At 34.1% G+C, this 21,164-nt stretch overlaps 1 protein-coding gene across 1 annotated transcript; it reads left to right on the top strand.

The window, feature by feature from the left end:
• The first annotated feature begins 14,906 nt into the window (after positions 1–14,906).
• Positions 14,907–16,218, top strand: LOC108852553 (RING-H2 finger protein ATL70). Its single transcript, XM_057009504.1, is given in 3 exon segments — positions 14,907–15,098; positions 15,101–15,139; positions 15,142–16,218. Coding segments are annotated over 3 exon segments (666 nt in total). The 5' UTR covers positions 14,907–15,061; the 3' UTR covers positions 15,732–16,218.
• The last annotated feature ends 4,946 nt before the right edge of the window (positions 16,219–21,164 follow it).

Raw genomic sequence — 21,164 nt, 5'->3', positions numbered from 1 at the left:
TTTGATGTTCAAGATGTAGATAATAGGGGAGCTTGCTTATCAAATTATTTTTCTCAGAAAGAAAACTGCTATCAAATTATTTTTCTCAGAAAGAAAACTGCAAGATATGAAATGAATCACATTTTACATGGTTATTCTCTTGTTTAATACTAGGTGATTCTCTCGTGCTCATGCACGGGAATAAATACTTATAAGATAATCAAATCATAATAATTGTTAATACATATGTTTTCATCTTAATTAGTTATCTTATTTCAAACTTAATATTTGGACAGTTCAAGTTTTCATTGTGGGTATGTTTTCGCATCTATTATTTTAAATTGAACAACTGTTTTTTTAACTTTAATAAGATTATAATTGGATTACTATTTTAGCTTAATTTAGATCCGTTCATCCTTTTATATTTCTAAATACATTTTATAAATCTTATAAACTTTGGTAAGTTTATTTTTTTTAAGATAGAAACACACAGAAAATGTTGTAGTTGCATTCATGAACATATTTTATAATATTTAAAAATTCATGTATATATATATGAATATTTATAAGACAACTAATTCCTAATAATTGGTAAATCATAACTTGTTTAGAATTGCGAATACATTTTATAATTTTATCAATGAAAATTAGGTAAAATTTTAATTTTAATTTATAAATTTTCTTAATGATATTAGATGATCACTTTACATTGTTTGAAATTAATTTTCTTTAAATCATTTAATCAAAAAAATAATCATTATAAAATATGTTTTCTTAAAAATTATCTTAACTATTTTATTTTCTAAATTATATATATACACCTATATATTTTGAAAATTATTAGATATTCACTTTTTTATTTATGTTTTTAGGGAAAATATAAATTAAGAAAAAATAAATTCGTTTTTGTATATAAAAAATCTATATATTTTATAGATATTTCCTTTTTATTATATATGGGTTGATAAAATAAATAAACTATAATAAAAATGATAATTAAAGCTTTATTAATAAAAAGGAAACTAAACAATTTTTAGTAATGATAATTTGGTATAGCTAAGATTAATTCATGAAGGGTATTCGTGTAATCAACCATCGTGAGAATTAACGTGAGTGCGACACATAAGAAACTGACTTCTCAAATAATATTATAGAGATTTTGAAACGCTTCTATTCGTCATATTTTTTTCAATATATCTCCACTATATTAAATTTTCGACTACAATAATTTTCGTATCAATAAGTAAGATGCATATATCAGTTCAGTAATATTAGATTATGTGAGGTCCCGCACCTTATGCTAATAAATATATATATACGCTCAACGAATTTTAATTTTAATTTTAGTATTATATTTATATAAATTATTAAATTTGATTAAATATCAAATTAATATTTTATTTGTTGAGAGTTTTATTGCATTTTATTTAACCAAATTTTAATTCTTTGTGTGGATTTTCTTTTTTCTTATTGTTTATGCATGATTATTTATTTTGAAAATATAAATTTTCACTTCACTGAGTACACAAATTGATTTTCACAAAGTTTAGTGAAATTTCTTTCAAAATTGTAGAGTGTTGATGTTAGTCTAGTTTCGATTGGTTTGGTTATAGTTAAGAAATTTTCGAGTTGTTTAAATGTAAAATTTATTTTTTAAAATTATGAAGTCATTACGATGAAAACATACAATGAAAACATACAATAGATATAAAATATGAAGTTAAGATCCCTATAAATTAGAAGCAAATGAACTTTGACATTGTTTATCTTCATGGTGAAACAAAAAAAACTAAGAATTTTTTTTACTCCACATACATATATAAAATGGATATCTTAAATGGAGATATTATTAGTTATTCTACAGATTGTATCAGTTAATATTTTACAATCTCCTTTAATATGAAACACATATTCTTTGTGTGTTGCATTATCATCAGTAGACCTTTAGCTTCAACTTTCAGCGGTGCCTTTGAGAAACTTGTTTTTTTTCCTGAATCCCAATAAGATGATTGTTCTTCGTGGTTGCATATTACACATCCACCTCTTCTATGTATTGTACCTTGGTGAAAAGCTACATCGAAATTACATTTAGCAAATTATTCTAGAAGGTGTAACCAATGGTTCTCGAGATCTTAATTTAAGATGTACGTCTATTGTTATCCTATCGACGGCTCCTTGGTCCAAGTCTTGTAATGATTCTAACTATCTCATACATAAGAAATTGTCTATTGTGCAATTTGTATGAAAGTATTAGTGTTTTACTAAAAATAAAATTACATCTTGTTTTCGGATTCTCCAAATAAACAATAAATGAAATAATGTTTGGGACGACTCTATATTAAGTGCCGCTTGTAAATCAACAATTACCTTAATATATTCATCACATGTGCCATTGAAATGTAGAGGAAGTTACCACGAACTTGATGAACATCGCCATATCATCATCAAAAAAGATACTGGCAAAAGGTGTACTAATACTTTAAAATAACATAAAGATAAATTTAGAATATCAAAGCCATAATAGACATTATAAGTAAGATCTATAGGAGCGAACACCCATTCGTCAAAATACATGATTGATTTTTTTTGATGAATCCTATAAATATTAGTTTAATTGCAGTTTACATGATTAAGGTTCATCAGAATCTGAATCTAAAGCCATAAAACAAACAATATTATCATGAAGTTTCTTCAAATTATCTGAATTTATAGATATATTTATGTAAGTGTATGAGAGAGGTGTCTTCTTTGGACACATAGCTTTCGATTGATGAGTGAATGTTAACATAATCCAGAACAATATATAACCCATTTTAACTCATTTTTATATTTACATTTTAATGGTTTGTAAGATAATATTAAATATTTACGTAGACTATAAATCGTAACTATTATAATTTCAAAACAATTTATTTCAAAATATGTAAATATTATGAAAAATATCTACTAAAACTATTAAAACTATTGACTATTCCTAAATTATGGAGAAACAAAAAATAATTCTTAAATAATATTATAGAAAATTTACTTATATTTTAATGGCATACAGAAAAAGTTTGTTTTGAATAATAATATAGATAATATCAAATATTTATGTAAATTATACATGTACTATCATAAAGTTTTTCAAAACTTATTATTATTAAACTATATAAATATAAGAAAAACTATTTATTAAAATTATTACGATTAATAACATTCAACTTTATAACACATTGTTACAATGTTAAACTGATTAATTAATCTAACAAATGTTAGCTCGTTTTTAGTTGCAAAAAAATTATATAGATTTAAGCAATAAGCACATGGTGTTAATACAAATATTAATACAAAGATAAAAGAATCGTACTTGGGTACCAAAATAATATAACAAGAATCTTTAAAAAAAAAATCAGATCAGATCTGGTTGAATTTAGTTCTTACAATTAATTTAATGCATTTACAAGGAGATTATGCTCTTGCATCGAATCTAAGAGCAGTTCTAAGAGCATCATTATTGAAGTATGTTAGACAGATATGTTAGTAATTAAAATATTTAAAATAAATCAAAAAGGCTAAAATACCAAACAAACGTTTGTTAATTAAGACCATCTTTATTGGAGTGACTTGGGGAGTCTCTTAAGGGGAGAGAGACCACGAAACGCAGAGACCGAGGAAGAAAGAGAAGGGAAAATCCCTTAATTAAAGGACATCCCTTAACCGTTTTCCGACCCAAAAAAAAAAAAAGCTTAAGTCCCTTAATGGAGGGACTTCCCCAAGTCACTCCAATAATGATGCTCTAAGGGATCTCTTGGATCGTTTGTTAACAACACACGTCATCATCTCTCTCCTCCAACATCATCACAAAGCCTAATTTTCACCATACCCAACCTTCTTCTTCTTTATGCATGTTCTCCAATCCATGGAGGCTCCCACGCCTCACCTCCTCCTCTTCCTCCTCTTCGCCGTCTCTTCTCTCACCACATCCATCACCGCAGATGACGGAGCTTTCGCCGGACTCACCAGCCTCCAGGTCCTGAGCTTTCGTCGGAGCTCGCGGACTCGTCTTCCCTCACCACCCTCTCCCTCGACAACACCACGATCTCCGGCGTTTTGCCTGATGTTTTCGAGTCCTTCGCTTCTCTCCAGAGTCTCCGACTTTCTTACAACAACATCACCGTCGTTTAAACTTATTCAAATAAATAATTATTTAATTTAAGAAACAAAATGGGTCTCACCAATAATCTATTTTTCAAGCAATGTCCTTAGCAAAGTCCTTTAGCACAAAATAACAATAAAATAATTTAAGGACACTTGATTAACATACGACCAATAATGATGCTCTAACAGGAATATCTAACATAATTTCTAATAATAAAAATTAAAAAAAAATGTTAAAAGAAAATAAGAAAAGTGAGTCAAGAGTTCTCTGCACACATTTTTAAAAACCTCTCAAAAACTTGCCTTCTGTTGTGAGTAAAGAAGAGAAGACAAGAGAAGAGAGGAATTGGTGTGTCTTATTCCATGAATAATGAACTCCTTATATAGGATACAATAGCTTGGAGACAAAGATTAACTTGGAGTGGGGAACAAGTATATTTAGGACTTTCCATATGGACATCACTACAATATTTATAACACTTCCCCTTGATGTCCAATATGTCGAAGTGCTTTCAAAACACCGTAGATGCTGCCTCGTTAAAAACCTTACCAGGAAAATCCAATGGGAAAAACCATGGTTAAGGGAAAAAGAGTGCAGCGTAATGACTTCCCCTCATGTGTACATTCGTCGAGATCTTTGAGATGATGTAATCTGATCAGGTGAACTAACTTCTCGAAAGTAGCTGAGAGTATCGCCTTGATGAATAAATCAGCCAATTTGTAGGACACGAATATCACCGTTCTTCTGCAGTGCTTGAGTCCTCCTATGACTTGATCATTTTCTTCGATTCTCTTGCTTTCAAAGACTTTAAATCAGCATTAGAGTTTCAAATACTCCTTTCTGGTGTGTATCATTTGTGTGTTCTTTGTTGCCTCGTTAAAACCTTTTCATGGGAAAACCAAATAGGATAAAAACCATGATAAGGAAAAAGAGTACAACCATACACATTTCAATATTTCTTCCCCTGAAAGCAATATCTTCAGGATATGCATTTCAATCAAATAAATTTCCTTTGAAATTAGAATATCATAATAAACCCTTTCTATTAGAGTATTCAAGATCTATGGACTTCTGGTCAAAATTCTCATTTGATATAGCTAATAATTTCTTGGTCTATTTAGACTTCAAGCCAAACATCTTACATACAGTCTTCTGGACATTCGCCTCGTACATACGAGTTATTCATTCATAATTATAAAAATTATAATTATGACTTTCTTTTTTGTCATATGAAATTACATCTTTCAGTTATGAAAGAGAATAATAACTTGCTTAAATAACTTATGGCAAGGGACGTGTATGGCTTTAGTTCTAATACCTTATGATCTAAACATATCCATAAGACTATCCGACTTAGTATGGCTTGCCATATCAAGGCGCCAATCATATCAATACAGTGTACTTTTGGTCGGATGTGCATAAGCCTTAATGGTACTTATGTAAAGCCTTTGGCAATGCCATATCCATTTGGATTCGACCAGACATTCTTCTGATCACTTTCTTGGACCATTATGGTTCCTTTTTATCCACTGATATAATCATAAGGGCTTGTGCTTACATTGCAGCCCCACAGTGTAATCTTATTACTTAAACATCACAGTCCAACTTTTCTTTGATGGCGTCTCATGACCATTTTTACCATTTGCTATATCTTTAAACTATGCATAATGATATTTGATACCTCAAAACCATATCATGTTTTGGGTTGGCATATTATTCATCTCTCATGGATGATTGGACTGGAATGGAACCGGATATGACCTTTGATTGTATGGTCTTTGGCATTAGTCTTAATGGTTCTCTTTGTCTTTCTCTGTGATCATCTTATATGTCACTTAGGGCGTACTGATCTCAGTCATACACATATCCACGGCTATGGTCTCTGCTGCAAGTCATTGCAGTCTTATCATATGTAAAATATAGGTTGTTTAAATATGGTACTTCAGGACCAGTCATATATATGATCATCTTAAAATATTTAAGAATCTTTTAAGATAACATCTCTTATTCTAGATGTCTAGTTTGGAACACATAACAATGTAGTCTTTTCAAGATCTTTCTTCCAAACAAACAATTTGTTATAACTCTTCAAGAGTTTGGATTTTATTCAAATCAATGATTTTATTGATTCATAATCTCTTGATAAATACAAATGGATGTACTGATTAACTTCTAATATTTCACATATCCCGTAAAACATATTTCGATCGAATAGCTAGAGTTCCTGGGAACATGATTTTGATATCATCAATCCTTCAAGGATTATATCTCTTAGGGATTATTAGTTTCCAATGGGTTGTATAGTTCAAGTTCTTCTTTTATTGCCAGACTAGTAAGAAACTTGAAAGTAGTTGGATCTACCATATGTGACTATGTCTCTTCACAATCAATTTCATATTGATCTTACTTTGGTGCAACCACATTTCTATCCCATTTATTTTACACCATCAAAAGTGTATGGACTACTGGTCCAAATACATCTCTCTTTCACAAGAGTTTGTATCTTTGGCTATTACTTCTTTATGATTTGGCCAATCATTTCTGTCTGTACACTTTTCAATAGACTTTATTTCATGATCCTCTTTCTCATTTATCATATCAGCTGCTACTTTGCATGCATAACTATCTACGACGTCGATTTGCTTATGGGTTCCATTTTATTTCATACATGACATAACTTATTGAGATCTCTTTTCATTGTCTCAGGTACCTGGATTTTCTTTCAGTCATGTTAATGTATCTTCTAGAGATCATTCAAAACTATTATTCCTCTTGACCATTATTAATTTATGCTCCTTTTCGTATAAGAGGATTTTTGTCTTTGGAACCAATATGTCTACTATGCTTCAGGCGTAACTCGCAGTTTGATATTGTTCTTCTGGAACATCAATTCTTATTTAGAGCATTTATAGCTGGTATATGTGACTTCGTCACACTATATTAGGGTCATTAGTTGCTTCTGGCAACTGATTTACTAAGCTATAGAATTATCTTTTGGAATTCTGATTCACTTTCTCTTTAGTCTGAGGATCAATGATAATTCATTTCAACTTGTTTTCTTTTCCAGCTTTTTATTTTCTCCCACTTATGTTGGAAATACTAATTTAGTTTTAAACATCCATATCGAGCCTTATTTATATCCTTCGGGGATGGCTCTAGATGCTTAAGTATCAATGGAGATTCATATCCAACATATATTACCAACCGGATTTGAAAAATCATATTAATTAAAGCTTTGTGGTGGAGCAACTAGAATGTATATCGCACATCCAACATTCTTAGATGAAAATGGTTGGTTTCTGACCCAATACCAATGATGGGGAGAATTAATGATTATTTTTTGGCTTGATGCGAATTAGTATTGCTCAAAATATTTAACACTTATCAAAGTGAATTTGTTGTAGTCGTCAAAGACTTAAGACATGAATTCACCAATACTATAAAGATGCATAGTGGGTGATCAGTCCACCAACATCTCCTTTATTCATGCCAATAACATCATTTGGCTGGTGAAAACCGTATTTTCATTTTATCTTATGAGCAAGACCGTTTTGTGAAAACATTCACAAGAATCTTCTGGTTCTTCAATAAATATTCACATAAATATTTATGTATCTTTTCGCATCATTATTGAACCAAAATGGTCTAACTGGTTCATGCCAAGTATTTTGTAAACTTCTGGTTTACGATATATTTATCTCCATTACATTAATTTCTGTGTAGTACAATCTATAAGAGGATGTAGATACTTTCTCTACAATGCTTTTACTGCCTTGAGAAATATTTATGTAAGTAAATTTAGCATTTCCTTTACTTAGTATCTCAAAATAACTTGTTTCAAAATTCCATAGATTTACCTTAAGAAAGATTCATCAATCTTACTTCGAGTGGAAACATAATCTTCTGGATGTTTCACTTAATATGAAATGTGAGATTCTTTAACTCTTCCCCTCGAGATGATAACACTACAAGTTTATCAATCTCGATTGAATCTCATATGAGAATCAACAAGATGCCTTACATGGGCCATGTATTCTTTCTTAGTTCCTTCTTACTTTTGAGACTTATAAGAATATAATACATTAAGAATTTTAAATTGCATTCTTATGTGCAATAATATTATGTACTCTTCGGGAGCATTCATATATATCCTCTTCTTGAACTTTCTAGAAGCTTTATACCTTGTATTGTACTCACAATAATTTTTTTTTATCTTTATGATGATTGAATCATATCTCTTTTATTACCATTTTTATTTTCTCAACTTCAGGTGAGAATATGAGTTCTAAAAAGAAACTATTTGATCTTGACCTTACATCAATAGCTCATTGTTTTATGAGTCTCAAGGAGACAAGATACAAGTATAAACTTTTTTAATCTCTTTTCTCAATCATGTGTCTGCTGGACAACATATATTTGTGAGAAAAAATGTATTCTCATCTTTGCATCATTAAAAATTTCTTGAGAAATTTTATTCTTAAACTTAACATCCAACTTAGTGGAGTTTTATTTATAGACTTCAGGTCTTTTAATCTTTAGATGCAAATCACACAATGAGTTTTAAGTAATCACTTCTGGTGATCATATATTTCTTTGGATCTTTCTCCAAAACTTATAGATCTTGAAAGGTCAAGCCTTCACCTTAAAACTCTCATCTATATAATAATAATGAAATATAAAATTTTGTAAACTTCAGGTTTACTATATCATAAACATCTTATTATATCAAGAAATAAATAATACTCATATAATAATTATCATATATATTCTATGCTATTTAACAAGGTTCTTATCCAACAAGTCAATTTACTAAACAAAATTGATATCACATATATCAACTTTCATGTAAATTATTTTACCTAATAAAAATTTTTTATTTACCTTGTAAATCGAATATGAAGCATGAAAAATAAAAATACTTATCTCGATAAGTGGAGATCGGAGATAGCGATGCTGTTGAAACACTTAATATTTTCCAGCTTGTTACAATCTCAAAAAATTATCTTTTAGAAAGAGCACATAGAAACCTGAACTATTTAAAATATTGCTCATGAAAACATGGCCATTATGTTAGTAAACATAAGTATTCAACATTAGAATATCAATACCAAAAACTGTTGGGTTACAATAAATTTCTGAGTACATATGTTTCAAGGAAATAGAAACTTAAATCATCATAATGTATACTCCATCAATATCAATGAACCGTAAAACATGTTAATACATAGTAGAAGAAGATATTTTGCTATATACTTAATAAGTCAATTTTGACCAAACCCACTTAAACCAATCATATATAAATCAAACGATTTCAGTACCAAAATATTTTGGTAAATCGACTAATGCTTTATAAGACTAAGTAAATAATATTACGTAAGATATATGTGTACCCAAAAATGTCAAGTTGTCAACCATTCATAAAATGTTCAATTTGTAATGCACTAAACCTAGAACTTGAGATTATGTGCATACATGTCATAGCGGCAAACTTTTTTTTTTTTTGACTAAATGAATCAAACTTAATGATTTTTCAGAGAAGACATGTTTTTATTCAGCCATGAAAGATTTCAAAGATAATATTGAATAACAAATTTGACTAATAAGTTGGTGACCAGATGATCATTAAATATCAAAGCCTATAAACAAAATTTAGTTACTACTTACATGTGATAGAAAAATCTGTAAATCTCGTGCTCAGATTAAACAATTTTATCATGATACTAATAGCATGCGACAGTAATAACACTATGCTTTATTGTTAAGATCAATACTAAATTGTACCAGAACGTCATGCGCTATAAACAATAACGATGTGCAGTTGTATGAATAATTATCAGTATACAGAGCATTAGCTCGTCGACAAGATCACACATTGATCGAATGATTTTTCATCCTCGGAATAAGGGCAAATCAATATTATCGACTAAAGCTCCTGAGCTCATATTATGTATAAGTCCATTTTTATAAACCATGAATTGATAATAAACACGATTTAAAGAAGGATTAGATATAGACTAGAATATAACAAAATAAGATCTATACCTATTAGTTCAAAATCGCTAGAACTTCGTGCTGATAACGTGTTGTGAGTAAAGAAGAGAAGACAAGAGAAGAGAGGAATTGGTGTGTCTTATTCCATGAATAATGAACTCCTTATATAGGATACAATAGCTTGGAGACAAAGATTAACTTGGAGTGGGGAACAAGTATATTTAGGACTTTCCATATGGACATCACTACAATATTTATAACACCTTCCAATTATGTTCTCTTTATTGGTTCAGCTGTAGAAACAAAAACTAGAATTAATCAACTAATTAAATTTTATTTAAAAATGAATATTGTACTTTTTAAAGAACCTAAATGAGTATTCAACCGTTGGTGGTGTTCTAGTATAATTACGAAAATTCCTCTTAGTTGTAAGAACAATGACCAAAGTTATGATTGACCAACTAAATTAGAGACTTGTAATTACTCAAGGACACAAGTCGAGAGTGAAGACAAGTCTGCAGATGTGAAAATATAGAATACTACAGAGATAGCCACCCAAAAAGAAATAGATATAAAGAAATTGACACCGAATATAATAAGTAGCAAAGGAAAAAAAAGAATATAATAAGGAGCAGGCTAGTGTTGAACCATACCACCCATCCATCTAAGCCATCTCACGTAGAAATAGTATAAAGTAAAAATATTCCCGTTGGTGTGATCACTTTTTATTTTAACAAAAACAAAGAAGCAGTCGTATATTGCGAGCAGCTCACAAAATCTAGATGCTTTAATTTTAAATTTACAAAAGTGGGTCCAGACTGGACCACATCTTATAGCTGTGAACAAAATACAGAGAGATTCATAAATAATACAAACAAAAGTCTTCAACTTGATAAATAAAACAGTTGTGTTTGTGCTGTTTCTCTCAACCATCTCAAATACCTTCCTATCTTTTTGTAAAATACCTTCCTATCTTATATTCTTCTTCTTGTTGTTGTTATGGTTGCTTTTTTTTTTTTTTTGACATCCAAAACTAACTATGATCTTGTTATGGTTGCTCTTGTTATGGTTGCTCTTGTTACGTTTTCATTATTAATGACTGGTTGGTAGCGTTTTTATTAGTTGGAATTACTTTGACGTACTATAATTTTAATCGAAAAAGCGAGTATTGTATAGATAGATATTTGAGTATGCACCGTAATGAAGTCTTTCTCAAGCCTAATATGAGAAATGCTATATGAATCGGAGCATTATAATGTTTTACTTATTTCCAATTCTTAATTGTATCAGGTTTTAGATCTTTTCTGTATTGTAATAACTCTCTTTTTTTTTGGTAAAACTGTATTGTAATAACTTTTTTCACAAAATTAACAAGATAAAAGGGTATGTCGACCTCATTGTCGTTTACGGTAGTTTGTAAGGGTATATTAATTTATTCATCGTTATTCACTTGCGATTTCATAACAAAATCGTAGACGAATGATATTGTTTTCGAAAGTGTTAACCCATAACACATTCAAAGTTAGAGAATGTGGGGTAACCTTGCCCTATTGTCTTTGAATTTAAATGCATGGGCAATATACTCTTTTTTTTTTTTGATAAAACAAATTCATTGAAGACATGGAGTAGTCTAGCGTTCTTCCCTTTCCGTGGGACTTGGAGTAGTAATAGCGACAACCAAACTTATTGTTATACTGACAACTGACGTATACTCCCGTGAAAATACTTTTCTTATGTATACAGTTTGGTAGATGGGGAAATAATCCACATACTTAATTATTTATATCCTTTAATTATATAATATATTTAATTATTTATATCCCTTAATTATATAATATCCATTCCTTAATGTTTTGATCCAAGTATTTTAGGTGCATACATACACACGGGCCCTTGTATATTTGTCTTTGCATGCAATATCTATGCATACATTATTTGTCTTTGCATGCAATATCTATGCATACATTTTTTTATATCTATGCATACATAACATAAATCTGTGGATCGGACGTGAACGACCAAACAACTTTTGACGCCGCAAAGGAAGACTTGATTTAGTTGATTCTATTCGCTCGTCGTATCCTATGAGGTGATTTCACTGCAACGTATGGTTTAAACTAATGAATCCCAAGTGATTTTAAAATTGATAAATGTAAAAGGACGTAGCATAGACACGTAAAGCACCCACTCTACGACTATGGTTTTAACTTTGACCGGCTCACTGTTATTCTCTCCACTTTTTATAATTTTGTTTGTTCAACTTATGATTTTGACAAAATTGCCTACCTAAGTAACTTCTTAGCCAACCAATAACTTGCAGATAGAACTTAAAGCGTTTCTGTCAGTCTGTGTCCATATAGATTTACGGCCACATAATTTGTCAACAAGCTAAGCTTTGCAGGTTGTGACAATGACAGACATAGTTGGACATATATATATGGCTAGAAATTGGAACGGGATCATGGCAATCGACTTGAAAATGCAATCAATTTCATAGTCATGATATTCATATATTTTAGTTGAGCGATAAGACTTTTGATCTATCATCAACTTTTCAATATATAAAGAACCTTTGTACGTAATCAAAAATAACAATATCAGAACCAAACTTAGCTAGACATCTACCGACATAAGTCGGTGTACAAAAAGAATCTACGTACCACATACATCACCTCCTCTTAACATGCGTTAACGGCCAAGATCCCTTCCCTGACTCTTCCTTGGACTATTTGTACCGTCCGATCATCCGCCAAATGCTGTTAAACCTGAACCTGGTTTAATATAACATTGATTAATTAAGACTTGTAACATTAAGTCTTATATAACATGATTGTTTTCGCATAAAATCTCTAGGCCTTGGCAACTATTTCTTCAAGTAATAGATGTAGCTCACTTTCATTGATGTGAATCTAATTTATGAGTTCTTATGTCTATATCTCAATTGTATGGTGTAGCCAGAGCTCATTCAACTCTGAAGGAGTGAGGGGTGCCGGTAACCATTTTTGGTATGCGTAGATAGCCAAGTGCTGTATTAGTTAGCTGGGCATCCAAGGTGAATGAATCCATCAAGATTTACGAATTCCATTTCAGTTATGGGCTAAGGAAACAATGGGTCTAAAACCCATAACCCTTTGGATGCCCAATAAGAAAAAAATAATAATCGTAAATAGAAAGGGCTTGCTCTTTTTATCATAAGCCTCTCATTTTGAATTTTTGATAGTGGCCTCATAACGGGCAACCAACCTCTAAGGTCGTTGAAAATTTTGTTATCATTTTTTTTAAACTAAAATTTTGTTATCATGTTTCAATCATTTTTGTTGATGGTGAATTAAATATATATTCGTATTGGTCGGTTGCGAGGCAACTTGGTTACAAGATTCTTATAAAGTATGGTATATTGGTCTACTCGTTTATACATACGTTTTGTCTGTATTCTTATAGGTATTCAATTTCAAATATACTGTCTATACGTTCTGTTATGATGTTTCAATCATTGCACGGGCTCTGTTCCGTATGTTAAAAATAAACATCATGCAGGCATGCAACGTCGCATTAAGTTTATGATAACAGCTGTCCACCGTATTGGTGTGTGACTGGTGTAATAACGATTTGACCGTGAAGTGCAAAAAGATAAGATGATTAACATTGTGTATTTATGGTCTTAAGCTAAATTTAATTTTTAGCTACTGTGCTTAATGATTTTTTTTTTAATTCTTGTTGTCAACATTGGGTTTTAATAATACAATGTTGATGTCCATAACAAATTGTTGAATTTCAATTTCCTCGAGTAGTACACAAACAATTTAAGTTGTTTTTTCTTGTGAAACATGTATTCAAATTAAAGGACCTAAAACATACATGGTATTGTTTTATAACTATAAAATTTGAGAAAGTATGTATTCAACCAAGCCATAGCTTATAATAAGAAACATAGCTTATAATAAGAAACGTTTAAGGTTTTTTTTTAATTATACTGGAATATTCTAACTTTATAGAAGTGATCTAGATTAGTTACGTATTGTCACATGTTGATTTTTTATCTTAATGATATGGAAATATTATTTTTTAATGGTCGAAACTTGAGTTGTAATTTTTGTTTTCGAATTAATCACCACTAAACCATGAACCTGGTTGAAAAGTCTAAGGTTATATTGTTATAAGTTATAACCAGCGAAGACAAAAGTTTATTATGTTAGTGGCTTTTTAGAGATTTGGTGGACAAATAATTATAGTGTTTTTTTGCGGAGAGATTTCAAAGTTCTGAATCCGGGAGAAACTAATAGTTACATAAAATAATATTGCGACGTGGAAAATTAAAGAAGCTAACGTTACGTAGTAGGTGATTCCTAAAATTATTGAATGGACTAAATAATCACATATAAAGGGGTGACAAAAAAATCACAGATAAAGGATAACTAAACTTAACTTAACAACAATATCATACGTAGCAGTGAAGACACGGACTTCAAATTATTTAAAATCTCTTAACAAATCTTTGCAACTTAAAATATCATTGTTACGTTTGGACTCGAATAAAACCGTAATTAGTAGTAGCTTAATACTCCATATGATTACTAACTAAAAAATGAATTAGCAAAAACGATACTATCAAAGATCTGTCACCCCTAATTTTATCACTAAACTTGAGAGTTGCTTAATTAAAGATTTAAAATTCATCTACGTTTTTAACCACATCTTATAACACGAATGAAATCAACAAACTTGACCTCATTTGGGTCAAAAAACTTATCATGACGTAAAATAACGAATTAATATGTCTATTCTTATTCCACTTACAATTACAATATTATTGAATATTAGAAATTTCATATACGGATTTTATTACTAAATCCAAACGTCACACCATGCTTGCTTTGTCAAGCTTTCTTATCTTCATTCACATGCATCTCCTCTCCCTTTCTAATAGCGTTGACTTTTGATAATCTCAAGATGCTTCAGTTTACGTGTCTTATAATCAAATAGCTGACCAAAACACCTCTATTATCTCTTTTCTTCCTCCTCTAAATCCCAACAAACCGCAACCGCCATGAACACCTTCCAACCGCCTCCACCTCCGCCGATTCCAGGCTACAACCACCTCCTAGGTACGGACGACATAGGTGGATTCAGATACGGAATTGGAGTCTCCATAGGAGTGCTCCTCCTCATCACCACAATCACCCTCACCTCCTATTTCTGCACACGTAGACAGCTCTCTTCTTCACCTTCACAAACAAGTCAAGATTCAACACGCGTTCACCATCACCACCACCACCATGTCATCCTCGACGTCGTGTCAGGCCTGGACGAGGACACCATTCAAAGCTACCCGAAGCTCCTCTACTCCGAAGCAAAGGGAAGCTCAACGTCGTCGTGTTGTTCAATATGCTTAGGAGACTACAAAGGGAATCATCTGCTGCGGCAACTCCCAGATTGTAACCATCTCTTTCACCTTAAATGTATAGACACGTGGCTTAGACTCAATCCTACATGTCCTGTCTGTCGGACTTCGCCGTTACCTACTCCTCTGCCCACTCCCCTCGCCGAGGTTGTCCCCTTAGCCTCCACCGTTGCCACTGAAGGTGTATGGGAAGACGATGATGTAGCAGAGCTGAAGTAGTTCATGAAGAGTGACATGAACTACTACATCAGAGAGGTGGTTCGTGAGAAGCACGTATCAAGACCGATGCATTAAAAGAAGATTTAATGAAGAGGGACATTAAAGGAAGACTTGAAGAAGAAGCAATCGATCTAAAAAGAAAAGGAAGATTGGCTTATTCGCTGAAGTAGAAGAAATGGAAAGTTTCCATTGGGTAGATAGATTAGATCTAGGGCTTCCTGAAAGATATATAAAGGAAGCGTTGGCAATGTGTTGCCGGTTAACACACAGGGAGAGCTTTTAGCAATAGAGAGTTTTGTACGTCCTAAGAAGGAGAAGCAAAGCATCTAGGGGTTAAGAGCTTAGGTGGTTCAGAGTCTGTCTTAGATCTCTGAACGAGTTGACTAGCAAACAAGTCGAGGTTTGTCTTGAGCTTGTTTGATTTATTGCTTTTAAGAAGAACGTGTAAGAGTTTTTGAAAGAATAAATATAGTCGTATTTCTTGGAATTGAATAACCCTGTACTACTGTGTGTTCTACATAGCGTAGCTTGTTTATCTTACATTAACAATTGGTATCAGAGCAGGTATCTGTGCTTTGTTTATTTAAACAGGTAGATCCTGCGGAGTAAGATGGATAGCTATCGCGAGTTGGTGATAAGTTCCAAGGTGATCCTTGAAGTAGGAAACTATGGATTCTGGAAGGCGCGCATGAAGGCTACAATCAAGGGTATTGACCCATTGGCGTGGAAGGCTGTGGAATCTGGTTGGAAATCACCTGTTGCAAGAGCCGAGGATGGAACAGACGTTCCAAAACTGGAGGAGCTCTGGACTGATGATGAGAACAAGATGGCTAAGTTCAATGCTCGTGCACTAACTGTCATACATTGCAGTGTAGCAAGGAAGCAGTTTGAACTAATTCAAGGATGCGAGGCAGCAAAGGATGCATGGGATATTCTGCAGAAGCATTTTGAAGGAACCTCAAAGGTTCAGAGTTCTAGAAAGGATATGCTTGCAACAAGATTTGAAGAGCTCAAGATGGAGGATAATGAATCTGTTGGAGATTTCAGCTCAAAGATTAGCTCACTAGCACAAGAAGCACTTACACTTGGGAAGAAATACAAAGAGAAGAAACTTGTGAAGAAGTTCCTGAGGTGTCTGCCGTCTAAGTTCATGGCATACAAAGCAGCTATGACCGTCTCCTGTAACACTGACGAGATGACATTTGATGAAGTGGTTGGAATGTTACAAGCTCATGAGATGGAAGTAGCTAGTGTGTCTGGTGGAATGAAGGAAAAAGGAATTGCGCTTGCATCAGTTGAAAAGGAGCCTATGGATGATAACGACCCAGTGAGTCTCCTGGTCAGAAGGTTTGATAGAGCTCTACGAAAAGTGGAGAATGGGCAGAAGAAGTTTAGCCAAGGTAGGAAGACGTCTGAGCCAGAGAAGAACTACAGGAAGAATGATGCTAAGTGCTATGAATGCAAGGGGTATGGTCACTTTCGAACTGAGTGTCCCACAGTGAAAAGAAGAGAGATTCAGTGTCATAACTGCAAGGGATATGGACACACTCAAGCTGAGTGCGAGTCGGATGGTAGGAGAAAGCCAGAAAAATCCATGATAGGAATCAATGACAGCGAGTCCGACAGCGAAAGTGAAGAGGAAGTGAACAACTTTGTGGCGTTTCTAGGAATCGTGGAGTGTGACTCAGGATCTGAGAGTGAGGCTGAGCAAGAAAATGACTTAGATGAAAGCTACAAGGAAGTTCGAGAGACGCTAGTGAAGCTGGGAACAGAGAATTTGGCATTGGCTAAAGAGAAGGCACGACTGGAAGTTGAAGTACAAGTGTTGAAGGATGACCTCAACAGAGAAGCTGAGTTGGCTAAGGAAAGTGTGAATCTGATTAAAGAAAAATTGGTCCTGTCTAAGCAAGCGGACGAGCTCAGAGAAGAACTACTGGCTGAAAGAAAGAGAGCAGCTGATCTTCAAGCTGAATTAGATCAGCAATATCGGAAGATTAAGATGCTCACGGGAACCAAGCAACTTGACAAGATTCTGAGCAGTGGAAGAACTGAAAACTCATTGATGGGACTTGGTTACACTGGAAGACAGAATAGCTCAACAGGTACAACACGCTTTGTGTCTGGAGGTTTTGCGCATGCTGAAGAAGCTAAGACACAAACTACTCCAGCTCAGATAAGTGGATGTTTCTTCTGTGGGAAGTTTGGTCATTACAAGAGATATTGCTACAAGTATCTGGAACGGGTCAAACAAGTATGGAGACAACACAAGTTTTGGAGAATAGGGAAGACTTCTCGAGGCTGGATGAAGAAAACCGACTTGTATCCTAAGATAGTGACTGAGCCGAGAAGCACCATACGATGTAACATGGCGCGAGTGTCAAGTGATTCTGAATCTGAGGAACCATGGTACTTCGACAGTGGATGCTCTAGACACATGACAGGAAACATTGAGTATCTAGACAAAGTGTCAAAAGTAAAAGGAGGAAAGGTAACCTTTGGAGATGGAGGATGTGGTGTCATTCAAGGCAAAGGTACAACGTGTAACTCAGAAGTACCTAAATTGGTGAATGTCTACTTTGTCAAAGGATTAAAGGCTAATCTGATCAGCGTGAGTCAACTGTGTGATGACGGACTTACGGTGTGCTTCTCAGCAATTGATTGTCGTGCCATAAACCAACATGGTGTAACAGTACTACAAGGTGTGAGATCTGGCAATAACTGCTACATGTGGGAAAAGAAGGTTAAGTGCTTGTCAGCTCAAGGGAATATTGATCTATGGCACAGACGTTTGGGACATATGAACTTCAGGAATCTAACGAATCTAGTGTGCAACGACTTGGTTCGAGGAGTACCCAAACTCAAGATCGATGACAAGATTGTGTGTGGTGCATGCAATGAGGGAAAGCAAGTCAAGATACAACACAAAAAGGTACCAGATGTTCAGGCAAAGGCACCATTGGATCTAGTTCACATGGATCTCATGGGTCCTATGCAAACCGAGAGTATCGGAGGAAAGAAGTACGTGTTTGTACTAGTGGATGACTACACCAGGTTCACTTGGGTTCGTTTTCTCAGGGAAAAGTCAGAAGTGTCTGAAAGTTTCAAAATCTGGGCGCTTCAACACATAAATGAAAAGGGAGGAATCAAGAAGATACGCAGTGATCATGGAGGAGAATTCGAGAATGAAGCCATGACTACCTTTCTTGAATCAAGAGGAATAGCTCACCAGTTTGCAGCACCTTGGACACCTCAGCAAAATGGAGTGGTTGAACGAAAGAATAGAACTCTACAGGAAATGGGAAGAGCAATGCTCCATGGTAACAAGATAGCCAAGAGGTTCTGGGCTGAAGCACTCAGCACGGCGTGTTACACAATCAACCGTGTGTATGTCAGAAAAGGGACAACAAAGACACCATATGAGATGTGGACAGGCAAAACTCCTAATCTTAGTTACTTTCATGTTTTTGGATGCAGGTGCTACATACTGAATGACAAGGACTACCTTGGGAAGTTTGACTCAAGAAGTGATGAAGGATTTTTTCTGGGTTATGCACAGTCTAGTTCAGCATACCGAGTCTACAACAAACGGACAGAATCAATTAAAGAATCAGTTAATGTTGTATTTGATGATTTGTCTGTGGTTGTAGGTGATGACATGGGATCAGATGAAGAGGAAGAAGGTGGATCATCCATAGCTGCGACTGAAGTCATTGAGGAAGGACCGATCTCAGATACAGTACCGCAACCAGTGATTCAGCAAGTTCATCGCAATCATTCGAAGTCTGATGTGATTGGAGGAATTGAAGAAGGACGAAAAACGCGTGGAAAGGTGATCAACTTTAAAGAAATGGTGCAGTTCGCATGTTTCGTTTCATCAATAGAACCTAAGACACACACTGAAGCACTACGTGATGAATATTGGATTGTCGCGATGGAGGAAGAACTTGAGCAATTCACCAGGAACGATGTGTGGGAACTGGTTGCTAGACCTAAAGGAGTAAACGTGGTTGGCACTAAATGGATATTCAAGAACAAGACTGATGAGCATGGAGAAGTAGTTCGTAACAAGGCAAGGCTTGTAGCTCAAGGATACTCACAGATTGAAGGAGTAGACTTTGAAGAAACCTTTGCCCCAGTTGCAAGATTGGAATCCATTCGGTTATTTCTGGGAATGGCGTGCATTCTGAATTTCAAAGTGCATCAAATGGATGTGAAAAGTGCTTTCCTAAATGGAGTCCTTCAGGAGGAAGTCTATGTTGAGCAGCCAAAGGGATTTGAGGACCCAGTGCATCATGATTATGTGTATCGACTGAAGAAAGCATTATATGGGTTGAAGCAAGCACCGCGTGCATGGTATGAACGACTCACAAGGTTTCTGTTAGAAGCGGAGTATATCAGAGGGAGTATAGACAAGACGCTGTTCTTCAAGGAAGTTGGAAAAGAGATAATCATTGTTCAAATCTATGTGGATGACATTATCTTTGGAGGCACGTCACAGAAGCTGGTGGATGAGTTTGTTCAGAATATGACTCAAGAGTTTGAGATGAGCATGTGTGGTGAACTGAAGTACTTTCTTGGACTTCAAGTGTCTCAGTCAGAGAAAGGTGTCTTCATATCTCAGAGTGCATACGCTAACAGTTTGGTAAAGCGATTTGGTATGGAGAACTCCAAAGTGTCTAAGACACCCATGAGTACATCACTGAAGCTGGCACGAGATGAAGCAGGAGAAGATGTGGATGTCAAGCTCTATCGAGGGATGATTGGCAGTCTATTGTACTTAACTGCGAGTCGACCGGATTTGTCATTCAGTGTCGGTGTGTGTGCACGATATCAAGCTAAGCCAAAGGTATCACACCTGAATGCAGTTAAGAGGATCATCAAGTACGTCAAAGGAACAGAGAGCTTGGGCGTGTATTACTCGAAGAATTCCAACAAGAACTTGGTGGGATACTGTGATGCTGATTGGGCAGGATGTGCTGATGATAGAAAGAGTACCAGTGGAGGATGTTTCTTTCTTGGAAACAATCTTATCTCGTGGCTGAGCAAGAAGCAGAACTCTGTATCACTCTCTACGGCGGAAGCAGAATATATTGCCATGGGTAGCTGTTGCTCACAACTTATCTGGATGAAGCAGATGTCAGCTGATTATGGAATGCAATCGGGTCCCTTTCTTGTGTATTGTGACAACAAAAGTGCAATTGATATCTCGAGGAATCCGGTCCAACATTCAAGGACGAAGCACATTGACATAAGGCACCACTTCATCAGAGAATTAGTTGAAGACAATCAGGTAGTAATCGAACATGTAGTTACTGATTTGCAGTTGGCTGATATATTCACTAAATCTCTTGAATTTAATCGATTTATCACATTAAGAAATGCAATTGGTGTGTGTAATCTTGATTGTTGAGTCAAGTTGTGCAGAGAATAGTG

Source organism: Raphanus sativus, chromosome 4 (assembly GCF_000801105.2).
Source record: "Raphanus sativus cultivar WK10039 chromosome 4, ASM80110v3, whole genome shotgun sequence".
Lineage (NCBI taxonomy): Eukaryota > Viridiplantae > Streptophyta > Magnoliopsida > Brassicales > Brassicaceae > Raphanus > Raphanus sativus.
The sequence above is the reverse complement of the archived record's forward strand: the minus strand, read 5'-3'. Positions and strand labels throughout refer to the sequence as shown.